This window comes from Balaenoptera acutorostrata, chromosome 2 (assembly GCF_949987535.1).
Source record: "Balaenoptera acutorostrata chromosome 2, mBalAcu1.1, whole genome shotgun sequence".
Classification (NCBI taxonomy): Eukaryota; Metazoa; Chordata; class Mammalia; order Artiodactyla; family Balaenopteridae; genus Balaenoptera; species Balaenoptera acutorostrata.
The window spans coordinates 13,157,207-13,170,454 of record NC_080065.1 but is presented as its reverse complement, the minus strand read 5'-3'; the positions used below and the strand labels follow the sequence as shown (position 1 = coordinate 13,170,454).

Below are 13,248 nucleotides of genomic sequence, written 5' to 3'. Positions count from 1 at the left end.
CTAGACCTAGAACCTGTGAGAAGCAAATTCTGCCACAGAATAAACCACCCGAAATCTGACATTACGGTTCCCTCATATTGTCTTTTTTTCTCATGCTGATGATATATTTGTTTAACATGCAGCTTGGGTGTTTGTAGCTTCTCATTCGACGACATATATAGAAAGACTTCTTACACAGTAATCGTGTAAAGGGTGTGAAGGGGTACTGTATGTAGGAGGAATAAATCTGTGGGAAAATATTTCTTGTATTCGTGGTAAAATAAAAACAAAGTCAAAGAGATGAGTTTTTCTATATCAAGTTGGTGAAAGCAAGAGAGGGTAATAAAGGCCAGTGTTGTCATCCTCGTGAGGAGGAGACAGTCTCATGACACTGCTGGTGAGCAGGTATGTTGATTTGCTGTTGGCTCTCAAAATACATGCAGATTCTTCATTCCGTCAAGTAACACTTTTGGGAATTTATCTATCGAAAATGTCAGAAATGTAAAAATGGGTAAAATGATAAACAAAAAATAAGTGAATTATGATGCATATAATTATTGAATACTAAGTATTTATTACATCATTAAACTATATAATAATTTTTGCTGATGTAAGAACTAGTTCATTATAATGTTGCTGAGTGAAAAATTTTTTAAAGATCAAAAATAGTACATTAATACTCCATTATGTAAAGTTCATTGTGCAAAATAAGTCAAATCAAAAAAAAAAAATTAGGAAAAAACCTATACCAAAATACCAAAGTAATTACTAATGGTTGCTTTTCCTTTTTTTTTTTTTTTTCCTTTTTGTCTCTCTACATTTTACAGATTTCCTGGAGTTAGAATAGATTAACTACTAATATTTAATGGATTAGCTCTGTTTAAGACTAAAGTACTTAACCATAGGCTGCACAGTCTGAAGGCTTAAGGCTTTTTATACTTATTAGCAATCCAGGGCTTGGTTCTGGCAGTATTTACCCAGCCCTCCCTCTTTCCTGTAAGCTCTAAGCTAAGGAGGTTGGAAGTGGAGGCCTGACAGTCTTTACCACCCATACGTAGTGATGACCAATGGTTAAATTAAATCTGGATGTTAAAAATTACGAACCACAGAAATTATTCCAAGTCATTTTCACTAGGGCATAGAGGTTGCCTTGGATAGCAGTGGCTCTATGGTGGGAAAAGCCTTAAAGATTTCACTTCTCTTTCTGTTACTGCGATCGGGGGGAAGCGGGGGTGGGGGGGCATATAAACAAACCAAATCATTGCTTATAATCTGTGGGTCACAGTTGTCAGTGCCTAAGGATATACTTTGATTCGTTGCCTGTTAAATCCCGTATTTTATGATGACAGGTGACTGTCATACTTTTAAGAGTTACATTTTATAGAAATTGGTGTGTAGACAGCATTTAGAAGGCAATAGAAGTTATGGGAAATAGGCTGACTAAAAGCCCACTAAAATAGGGGAAAACCCACTAAAAATAGGGAAAAAGCCCACTAAAATAGGGAAAAAAAGGGAGAAAACTTGAGTTCTAGGTCCACTTATGTTACTTAATAACTTTGGGACCTCAGACAATTTCGTTGTCGAAAAATTGTGTTGATAATAATACTGGCCCAGAGCTTGAATTCAAATCAGCCCAATAAAATTTAGAAAACACAGAAGTTAAAATAATAATTGAGGTATGTAAGAACCCTTCTTTCTCAGCATAAGGCTGTTCTTACGTAGAATGCCCTTCGGAGGCCACTGCCATGGATGTAGGTGGAGATGCACGGTCAAGGGGGGGGCTCCCCTAATGACCAGAGGTGACTTTTTCTTCAAGAGCTGCCATTTTCCTTTCTTCTTTCTTTCTGCCCCTGCCCTGTTCTCCCATCTCCCAAACTTCCCCTAAATAGAAGGACATGCCTTTCAGGCTGTTTTACCGGGCATGACATTTGCTGGTCTGTTTATGTCCATCCTTGTATAAGGCTTGATCAAATTAGAAAACCACATATGAAAGTAAATTGAACACACAAAAGTATTTTTAACTTCCCACCCCCAGCATCATAATTACCTAAACCTCTTTCTTTCCTCCTGTTGGTATCCATCACCTAATATACTTTCCACTTGCTTGCCATGGTTGCATTTGGCCAAATTATATTTCACTTGATCCTTATTCTTTGCTCGCATTCTGCTTGTTAATGTCATTTGCCCAAATCCTCGCATATATTCTTTGTTTGTAACAGATTTATTTTTCCAATGATACTCTAATCCCCATTAGTAATATTATAAAGAACTTCAAAAAATAAAAACAAATCAAAACTAAGTTGGAATGTCCAATGAGAACATTAGGTAACCACGTTTTGTCATATATTTAAAGGAAAATTCTATACTGGAGCCCTTTGGGGTTTGCATATCCCTAAATTATTAACTAAATGCCGCTAATAACATATAGTACAAGGGCTGGGAAGAAAATTATGTTGCTTAGTTTGAAACCCAGGATGCTCAGATACAGTATAATAGGAGATACCTTTTAACATTCACACAGCAATGGTTCCTGGAAGGACATGTAATATAATAGCTTAAGGCAAGAAAATAACCTTGATTTACTCCCAGCCTTTTATTTGAACAGTGATTTTTGTTGTGCCTGGGTAAAAATTGCCCTGAGTTACTTATTACTTCCTCTGCTGATGACCATTGCTAAATAATACATGTGACAAATACTTCAGTCTTATTTATTTGTGTGAGAAAGAGAAGTACAGTGGAACAAAATAACTTCTGAGAGTCCTGTTTTTAACCCATACATGTCTGTCCCTTTATGAAGTGGGCTGATGTTATTTGAGTCTCTCCTTTCTTTCATCAGTCAACTCAGACAGAATAAACTGTGGCAAATGTGTCTCGCCAGCTTTGGAGCTTTGTCTGCTGTTGGTCTCAGAGTTAAGAACTCAGCAAATATTTGTGGAATAGGCTAGCCATTTACTATATTTTACAATACCAACCGAGCTTCTTATGTCAATTGTGGTGTTTCTTAATTACTTATAAATTATTGATCACTTATTTTGTGTGATTTTCATATCGAGGAGAATATCTTTAGGTTTTTTTCTTTTTGAGGTGGAAGTATGTCAGTGCACAAGTAATAAATGTATCTAAATCAGATAGAAAATGGTAGTTTGACGAGCTTTTCAATACTTCTTTATCCCTCTGTTTTTTCTCATCTTACTTGCCTTTTCTGTCTCATCATTTCTTCCTCCATTTACCTCAAAGACAAAACACAAAGTTGTGAGTATATTTTGGAATTTGGTCGGGGTGGATATAGGAGAAACTGTCTATTTGCTTGCTCCTCCTTCTACAGTTATGTCACGTGCTTTCTCTGTAGTTCATACTTTCCATCTTGCCAAAGTGTACCTCTTAGAGCTGCCTGATAGTTACGTCTGTTTACAGGGCCAATATCCAGTGGCATTGAGCGTGTCCTCTTGCATTGCAGGAGCTATGCCTGTCCCAGACCAGCCTTCATCAGCCTCGGAGAAGACCAGCTCCTTGAGCCCTGGCCTCACCACCTCCAATGGGGATGGCTCGGAGACAGAAACCACGTCTGCCATCCTTGCCTCGGTCAAAGAACAGGTAGAAACATTCCACTTTTCTGACATATATGTGGGGACATTTTAAACATCATTCTTTCCGGATGAAAGATGGTGATTTAATTATGTTGGGACGAAAATCATGATTTTCTAGCAGAATGTTGGTATTCATTATACAATTGCTATTCACATATGATTATAATAGCTTTTGACTCTGTTTTTATTTGAGATTTAGGCAGCTTTCCTTGAAAAAATATTCTACAGGAAAAAAAACAAAAATTGCAGTCAAAAATCCTATAAGTGAAGTTTTGGCAGATTAAGTGATGGACCTGATGTTTAATACTGTTAAATGTGTGAAGCCAAATAAATGGTCTGTAGAAAACCTAAAGTTTAATAAAATTTCAAAGTATATTCATGACGCTAAAAAACTGGTAAGAGTGAGAGCAGATGAATATCATATCATTGTGGGCCTAAGCAAATTTGTTTTCCCAGTGTTTCCGAGATGGCTCTGGAAGAATGCATTTCAGAACTTTTCCTGTAAAGCTAAAGTCTAAATGATTCTTCCCCTACCGTTTCTTTGCCATAAAAATGAATAAGCAGATAAAATCTGAAGTCTTAGATTTAAAAGTAATTGTTTCATAAAATTCTTGTTTCTTATAATTAAACTGTCATAAATGATTAAAGAAAGCTGGAAAATAAAAATTTTTTAATTTGTTTCTTTTGCTTACCATGAGCTAGAATACAAATCAATATTTTTTTTAAGTGCAAAAACATCCTGTGTTTGAATTAAATGATTCAGGGATGCTGAATTAGCAGCAGCAGTGGGGTAAGAGTGACATAACTTCCCTGATCCCAGGAACCTCTCAACAGAGCAATAGACTAAATGTGGCAATTAAAGACTCAACTAGTAGAAGGGCTCAGTTTTCCTAGAGGACACTGATTTTGTTTAATAAATGGGGAGTGATTTAGGTAAAGGTAGATGGTCAAGTTATCAAAGAGTAGCTAAGGAAAGATTCATTGATGGAAGGGATCAATGATGCTCTCAGTCAAAACTGTGTCACTAGGTCAGGAGAGTGTGAAGCAAAAGGAGGTTCACAAAGGAGAGTCGAATAGATTGATTGGATAATCTAGTTTGTGAAAATGGTAAGTAAGCAGGAAATTGGGTTGAGGCCCAGGCTGTATTGCTTGATTAGTTTGCGTCCAAAAGCCTACCTGTGAGAGTTTTCTGGTTATTTTTCAGGGGTAATGGAAAAGGGGAGCAAAAGTTCATGATGCTCCTTATTCTCCAAATACTGCTTTGTTATATAGCTGGGTTAGGTTGTGGATTTTTATTCTGTCATGGTCTGGAAATCTTGCTAGGCCACTAGCTTTAGAGCAGTGACAAAATGTAAAACACGAGGAATAAATTTAATAAGATAGCCAGACCCGTCTGATGAAAACTATAGTATCTTATCAAAGCACATAAAAGAATTCAGACTAAAGGACAAGGCATGCTACAGTCCTGTGTAGAAGAGCTTGACACCATACCAATATTACTGTCTCCCAAATTAATGTAACATTTAGGCGATTGTACTCAGGATTCTGTGGCTGATTGTTTCTTTGGCAAATTGGATCAAGCTATTTTAAAGATCATATGGAAGCATAAATATGTGAGAGTTGCAGGGAAAATTTTGATAGAAATATTTTACCTTGGACTTATATATACTACCAAATGTAAAATAGATAGCTAGTGGGAAGCAGCCGCATAGCACAGGGAGATCAGCTCGGTGCTTTGTGACCACTTAGAGGGGTGGGATAGGGAGGGTGGGAGGGAGGGAGATGCAAGAGGGAGGAGATATGGGGATATATGTATATGTATAGCTGATTCACTTTGTTATAAAGCAGAAACTAACACACCATTGTAAAGCAACTGTACTCCAATAAAGATGTTTAAAAAAAAAAAAAAGAAAAGAAATACTTTACCTTACTAAACATACAGTTGTGTCCAGTTGGCCCCAGACAGAAAGAATGATCTCTCTAGGACATAACTAAAGATTCAGAACAGATTAAAAAATATAGAGGAGCCTGACTCATTTCACAGTATCTCAGTTGAGTACAAAGCAGTGGTTGAACTGGTGTTAGCATAACTGGCTAAACATCTGGAAGAAAATTAAGGCCCTTAACTCACAATATGTTCAGAAATAAATCTCAAAGGGAAAGCAATATAACTGTCAAAATAAAACTATAGACATCATAGGAGAAACATTGGGAAATTATTCATACAACCTAGAGGTGGAGAAGGCTTTCTAAGTACGTGCAGGAAACTCAGAAGCCATACATAAATGGTTGGTACAGTTGGCAGTGTGAATACCAACAATAATAGCAAGGAATAATTTAACATAAAAATGAATAAAAATAGACCATGGGAAATAACATGCCACAGATATGACAAAATGTTGATATAATTAATATATTAAGACTTCCTAATGTTGATGAGAAGAAGAAAAAGGAATAGAAAACTAGGCAAAAAATATCAACAGGAAATTCAGAGAAGAAAAATGCAAACAAGCAATAAACATATGCAAATATTTTTCACCCTAATGTGCCAATCAAGGACATAAAATTCAGAATGAAAACGTGATTTTCTTTAATCTACCAAATAGACAAACATTAAAAAACAGTATATATTGTAAGCTAGCTACAGTTAAATTTTGAGGAAATTCACATTCTTTTTCATTCCAAATGAAAATGTGCTTTACTGTAATCTTTTTGTAAAATGGTATGTTGCTGTGAGTTGGCGTTTGAAATGCTCCATAGCCTTTGATTAGTCATGCTTAGTCATAGGTTCTATAGAAATGAGTGACCTAGAACATAAGGTATTAAGTATGAGTATGTATTGCAGCATTATTTGGGATAGTAAAAAAAAAAAAAAGGAACAGTATTGATTGATGAAAAGTTGTAAAAATGGTATCTCCTTTATATAAAATCCTCCATATAAAAGATATATCCTTTCTATGCAGTTATTAATAAAAGTGAGTTACAGATATATATCTAAACTTTGAAAAAAATCCATGAAGATTTTAGAAAGGAATGGTATAGTAATGTATTATCCTGTTTTTAAAAAAATGGAATAGTAAACATAATTTTTGTTTGTACATGTTTATGAGCCTCTAGAAAAGTGTACAAGGAAATAAGCCAAATTATTAGATTTCTTACCATACGTGTTTACAGTTGGACAGAGTTAGGAATGGGCATAGAGGACATAGAGGATCAGGAAGTGTATCAAAAAAGGGGAAAATAATTGGGAGACTGGAATAAATATTAATTGGGTTTGGATAACAGGAAATAGTCCTTCAGCTTAAATAGTGATGTCTGTAGTTGAGAGAGTGGATAAGCTACTTAAAGGAAAAATACATTACAGTAAATAAAATGGCCTCTCCAAAGCCTTGATGAGAATTTAATAAAAACTTACTGTGAAGAGTTTTTTTCTAATTATTAAAATAAATTCATTGCTCACTTTTGGACAGTAAAGGTGAGATTCTTTGTGGCAGATAAGTAATATGAGGAGGAGTGAAAATGTCTTGGGAAGCTGAGTTAGAGCAGGTGGGAGCACCCAAGTCAGAGGCGTGGCCGTCAGGTCCCGCGTGTGGTCTCTGCTAACTTGAAGGCAGAAATCAACAAGCGGCTAAGCCCGTGGACTCCCTTGGTGTGGCCTCATGCAAACAACCAATCTCTTCCTTCGCTGGGACATTTTTGTCCTAAATTATTCTTAAAACGTCCTTCCTCTCTTTTTCTCACGTACAGACCGTCCTTTATGGAGTTAAAACTAAGTTAAATATATTTTTAAAAAAATATTAGCTGAGATTAAGGAAAAACGACTTTAGAAATTAATACCTTCTATGATTCTTAACAATTCCGTGCATAACCTATTTATAAATCTTTTCACGTAAAGAATATCGTTTGCCTGGTCCTCTTTAGGTGCTCATAAGAGATAGCTTTCTTGAGTAAAAATCCTATTTATTCATTTAGAGAATTTCAAGTAAAAAAATTTTATGACGTTACAATTGTGTACCACTCTAGTCCTGGCTTCTTGGAGGTCAGTTCTGTAGGAGGGAAGTGATTTTTTTTTTTTATCATAGCAAGCATATATTCTGAGCTGACTGGATGTAATAGGTTCCATAATGTAATTACTCATTCATTAAATATATTGCGTACCTTATTTAAGCAAATCACAATAAAGGGTAATAAGAGAAATGGATACGTAAAGAAAATTCAGTCTAGTAAGAATTCATTAGAGTAAGTTGTTAGTAAGACTAAGAACAGAAGTTCTGGGGCTGGTAGTTGACATTGCATAGAAATAAATTCTACTCTATAACCACTGAGTGGAACTTAAGTCATGCCAAACCATGAACCATGAACTGCATCCCACGTAGCATGTATGGCACGACTGAGACGTTTTTAAGCTGAGCCCTAAAGTGTTTGAACACACAGCAGCCATGGATTGCTCAATGAAAAGGTGTTCATTGATGTTTTTCTTTCTTTGTTCTGATTTCCCATCTTGATTGCTTTTTAACTGGTGAATTTTGTACTTTTATATTACCATAAACAGAACCATGATTTATGCTATACTCTATGGGTAATTTTCTGTATTTCAGACACATCTGTCTCATTGCCAACAGTTACCAAGTCTCTTGTCCCATGGGGATCTAAGAGAGAGGGACCCAGTCCCCACTCCCTCTCCTGTGAGTGTCCTTCACCAGAAGAGGAAGGGAGGACAGAGGTTGGGCATGTGATGATTCCCATCATGTCATTTGAGCAAATAACTGAGACAGGAGACTGATAACCCTTCATCACAAAGAGGAGACAGAATGATGTGATGGCTAAAGGGGTGAGAAGGGCCGAGGGATTTCAGGCTGGGAGATCTTGCTATGATGATGGCAGGGACCCAGAATAAATTAATGATGCTTGGGAGGGGTGTAATTTCAGTGGGAAAATCACTGAGTAGGTGAGAGTGAAGGGGACCCAGTGCACCAGCAGAGGGAATGGCTTTTAGAACAAAGACAATTCATCTATGAGAACAGGAGAGAGGCAAAGTTCATGGCTGCAGGAGGGCTGATGGCTTGGTACTGGAAACATATGTATTTCTCTTCTGCTGTCATCAGGTAGACATGGTCAGTTTGTTTTGAGCTGTTTTGGGGTCTGGAGAGCTGGGCTGAGCCAAGGTGGAGAGTCACTGTATATGATGAATGCAAGAAAATGATTATGACGGATCTTAGAATTGCTGCTGAGTGAAAAGGGGTAAAAGGCAGAAAAAGTGGTAGGAACAGTGGATTCACAGAGTGAATATGTAGTTGGTGATAGCATGAGAACTGTGTGCTTAAATCAAGAATTTGAAAGTAATTGTTGTTAGTGTCGAGACCTAGGTAATGACTCTGGGAAATGAGATCAAATCAAGAAAAGAGAGAGAGGGGGCTTCCCTGGTGGCACAGTGGTTAAGAATCCACCTGCCAATGCAGGGAACACGAGTTCGAGCCCTGGTCCGGGAAGATCCCACATGCTGCGGAGCAACTAAGCCCGTGCGCCACAACTACTGAGCCTGTGCTCTAGAGCCCCGAGCCACAACTACTGAAGCCCGTGTGCCTAGAGCCCATGCTCCGCAACAAGGGAAGCCACCGCAATGAGAAGCCCACGCACCGCAATGACGAGTAGCCCCCGCTTGCCACAACTAGAGAAAGCCCATGAGCAGCAACAAAGACCCCATGCAGCCAAAAATAAATAAATACATAAATAAATTAATTAATTAATTTTAAAAAAAGAGAGAGAGAGAGAAAGCTTGTTGCTGACTGTGAAAGCTGATGTGAGAATGAGGACAGGGCAGTGGCTCACATCCCCATCGCTGGAGAGACCCGAGGTTGCCTCATGACTGCAAGAAATGCAACATGTTTGCTTGTGGTTTGCCTGGGAGTAGTCATCTGATCTTCATTTTCATATTTTCATTAAAAAAAAATTGTTCCAGTGCTGGTCTGTACTATTAGACAAGAATTTACATTTACTCATGCCATGTGATGTTGACCTATGTATTTTATCTTAAATCAGTACGTGTACTACTTTGCTCTTAAGAAAACCATGGCTTTCCTAAAACTACACTTGTTTTGAAATACATTTCTTTCCCTTCAGTTGACCTATGTCTCCTTTGATCATCACATGCTTCCAAAGTTGGTATCTAAAGGGTCTTCTTATATAAGCTAAAAAAATTATGGGGACTTTAAAAACCATTTTTTAATTGAAGTATAGTTAACTTACAATGTTGGGTTAGTTTCAGGTGTACAGCAAAGTGATTCAGCAAAGTGATTATGTTTTCAAATCCTTTTCCATGGGGAACTTTTTAAAAACCTTTAGAGCTCATATTGATCTTTGTAAATTATTATGGGTCAGATAAATGTGTTTTTTGTAATGATTCTACCAGTGAAATATATTTAATAATGAACAGATTAACTAGAAAATTCTAGGTACATAACAGTATATGCAAATGTGTCATTTTGTTGGGTTTATTTAATAGTGTTTATCAATTGCCTGCTATGTGCCTGAAACTGTGCTTCCCCTGGGTGATACACAGATTTGGAGTTTCATTGCTTGCAAGTAGTTAGCCATGAAGCTAAAAAGATAAGACAGACATATATAAAAAGTTATAAAACTTTAAAAAATTGTAGGTGAAATTTTAAGAAAACTCTCCTCAATATATTATGAAATTCCAAGTGATTTATACCAATAAACTTATTCCTTAAACTTTATAGTGTTTATAACCTTAGATACTCTATTGCTACGGTCATTTCTCCTGTTCTGTACATTCCACAAGGATTGAAGATTACATTATTGCTTTTAGAGGAAATTTTTAGGACCACAATTTAGGGTATTGCTGATTTTCAGGTAGTAAGACAGAATTCTCTTGCTTTTAATCAGTTTTGTTATTACGTTTAATGTAGAAAAGTAGGAGAAAGGCATTTCTGAGCTCCCACTCTGCAAAACTACTGCACAGAGGACTTTGTATATGTTTGAACCACATGAAGGTACTAAAAAAGCATTTTAAAGGATTTATCTTACATAAAATCTAAAAAAATTCTGGATCATTTACATTGACTCATGTGTGAGGATAGCATGCCTTTATTTTCACTTAGCGTCTACATTTATAATTTTAAAATTACATAGCTCTGTATAACAAGAATGTTATTGGGAAGGAGTACATTACAAAACACTTCCTTAATTGGTATTTTTCCAGTGCCACGTAGCACTGCAGAATCTCTCAGTATTATTAGTGTTCCTGTAATGTGCAACAATAGTTTCTGATAACACAATGTGGGAAATGACCTGTATAACTAATCAATTTCCCAACTATATTTTGGAAAACCGTTTTATGAAAGTAATGACAAAATTATCATCCATGAAAAAGAGGAAATTGAAACACCTTTAGGAAAGGTCAAGAAGATAGAGAAGGATTATCTGTAAAGACTAGTGAACTTTATATTCATTTAGTCAGGGAAGAAAAGAATTAGATCGGGCTTCCCTGGTGGCGCAGTGGTTGAGAATCTGCCTGCCAATGCAGGGGACACGGGTTCGAGCCCTGGTCTGGGAAGATCCCACATGCCGCAGAGCAACTGGGCCCGTGAGCCACAACTACTGAGCCTGCGCATCTGGAGCCTGTGCTCCGCAACAAGAGAGGCCGCGATGGTGAGAGGCCCGCGCACCGCGATGAAGAGTGGTCCCCACTTGCCACAACTAGAGAAAGCCCTCGCACAGAAACGAAGACTCAACACAGTCATAAATAAATAAATAAAAAGAACGTGAATTTCTAAAAAAAAATAATAATAATAAAAAATAAAAAAAGTAAAAAATAAAAAAAAAGAAAAGAATTAGATCATAGTGCCACAGGTTGAACTTTCTTTCATGTGTTAGAAATAAAATGAGGATTATTTGATGATTTTCAAATTTCTTTCTTGTGTTAAGCCAGATATAGATTGAAAGTGAAAAAAAGGGCATGATTTTCCCCCTATTTTCATTGCTAGACCATGGACTGGGTTAGGAGCAGTGAATGTCTGTCTGGACACATGGATGGAGATGGGAAGGCGCAAGCCAGGAATCTGTAGACCTGGGTCTTTGTCGATGGTATAGTTCATAGCAAGGAAAGTGAGGAGCCTGGAGTCAGCAAGGATTAGAAAGCCTTGTAGATATCACATACACAGGAGGGGAGCCGGATGTAGATATGGTGACCAAATGGGTATTAGACTTCCAGCCGGGCAAAGAACGCAAGCACGTGGTGTAGGTGGAGTTCCAGACGTCCAAGCAGGAGGCAAAGGGGTGGTCCTGTGGCACCAGCCTGATAGGACTGGCTAGGTGTGAAGCAAGTCTGTTTCTCGGTGGGTCGTGGATCTTTTGAATCACAAGAATGGTGGTTGAAATTGGAGATCAAAGAAGGACAAGGGTTATAAACTATTTGTGCAAGATTTGGGGAATTAACGCTAGGCGTTCTAGTCATGGCTGAATAATTCTGGAAGTGTGGATACATCATCTGCCTCCCTTCTCCCCACCCTCCCATGCTCCCTCATGTGTATTCTAGTCTTGCCTATAAATTACTTTGACTTCTTTTTCCTAAAGCTTGATTTTTCCCTTAACATCTTACTTTGTAACTCTTCTCAAGACACATGCATACTCATCCATCTTTTTAATAACCCCAGATTCTATTCTAAGAATTAATTCATTTGGTTGCTGTCTGCCCCGCCTCTTTGAAGGTATTAGTTGTTCAGTTTTTAGGGACCTGAAGTCTATAATGGGAAAAATAAAAATGGATTAACCCTTTATATGCTAAGTTAGAAGATAAGCTTTTAATAGGTGGGATTTTGTAACAGGACATCGTAGTGCATTTCTAATGCTTCTTTCATATTTATTGTTAGAATTCATTGTGGAATATTAATATGTGAAATCACATTGACTATTTTAAATGTGATGTTTTAATAGTTTTTAATGAATTTGCCATTATAAAATAATTCATGCACATTGTGGAAAGTTTAAAAAACTCAGAAAGGAATAAAGATGCAAATTTTCTTTGAGAATAACACTGCAGCTAGAGGCTGCTGCAAATATTTGGGAAGATTTCCTTCTAAGATTTTTATGTGACTATATAATTATTTGCGCACACTTTTATTTTTCTTAATATTTTATACTTTGTACGTTAACAGTTATATCAAGAGTATTTTTATATCACTAAATATTATTTTAAAACATTTTTCTAATGGCTATATGAGTAGATACACTGAATTATTTAATATTACAATTTTATTTAACTTTTTCCATCTTAATCGAGCTCTTCAGTTGATTCAGTTTTCTCAGATTGAAAAAAAAATGACATGTCTTACTTTCTTGTACATAAATCATTGGGTCTACTTTGACAGAGGCTGCCTGGAGCAAAGTTTTGAGAGTGATTTTAAAGACCCTTACAAACTCACTGAGAAAATCTGTCAAAATTAATTACTGATACGAGCCACAGGCAGGACATATGAAGCAGGAACTCCTGGGGTATAACCCTCTACAGGATTTGTACAGAGCCGGAAATTAACAAATAGAATATTCTAGAGGGAGTAAATGGGGAAAACATGTTTAGTATTCAGAGCAACTGAACCAAATATGGTAGAAATAGGCAAAATAAACATAGGAATTATCATAGGACAAGGAGACAATGTTAAATAGT

The 13,248-nt window shown here is 36.8% G+C and overlaps 1 protein-coding gene across 2 annotated transcripts in view; it reads left to right on the top strand.

The window, feature by feature from the left end:
- Positions 1-13,248, top strand: part of CTNND2 (catenin delta 2) — a 953,172-nt gene that overhangs the window by 158,667 nt on the left and 781,257 nt on the right. For both annotated transcript variants that reach the window (XM_057541331.1, XM_057541330.1), the window contains exon 2: positions 3,437-3,573. In XM_057541331.1, the coding sequence (XP_057397314.1) occupies positions 3,437-3,573 (137 nt within the window). The remainder of the gene's footprint in view (positions 1-3,436; positions 3,574-13,248) is intronic.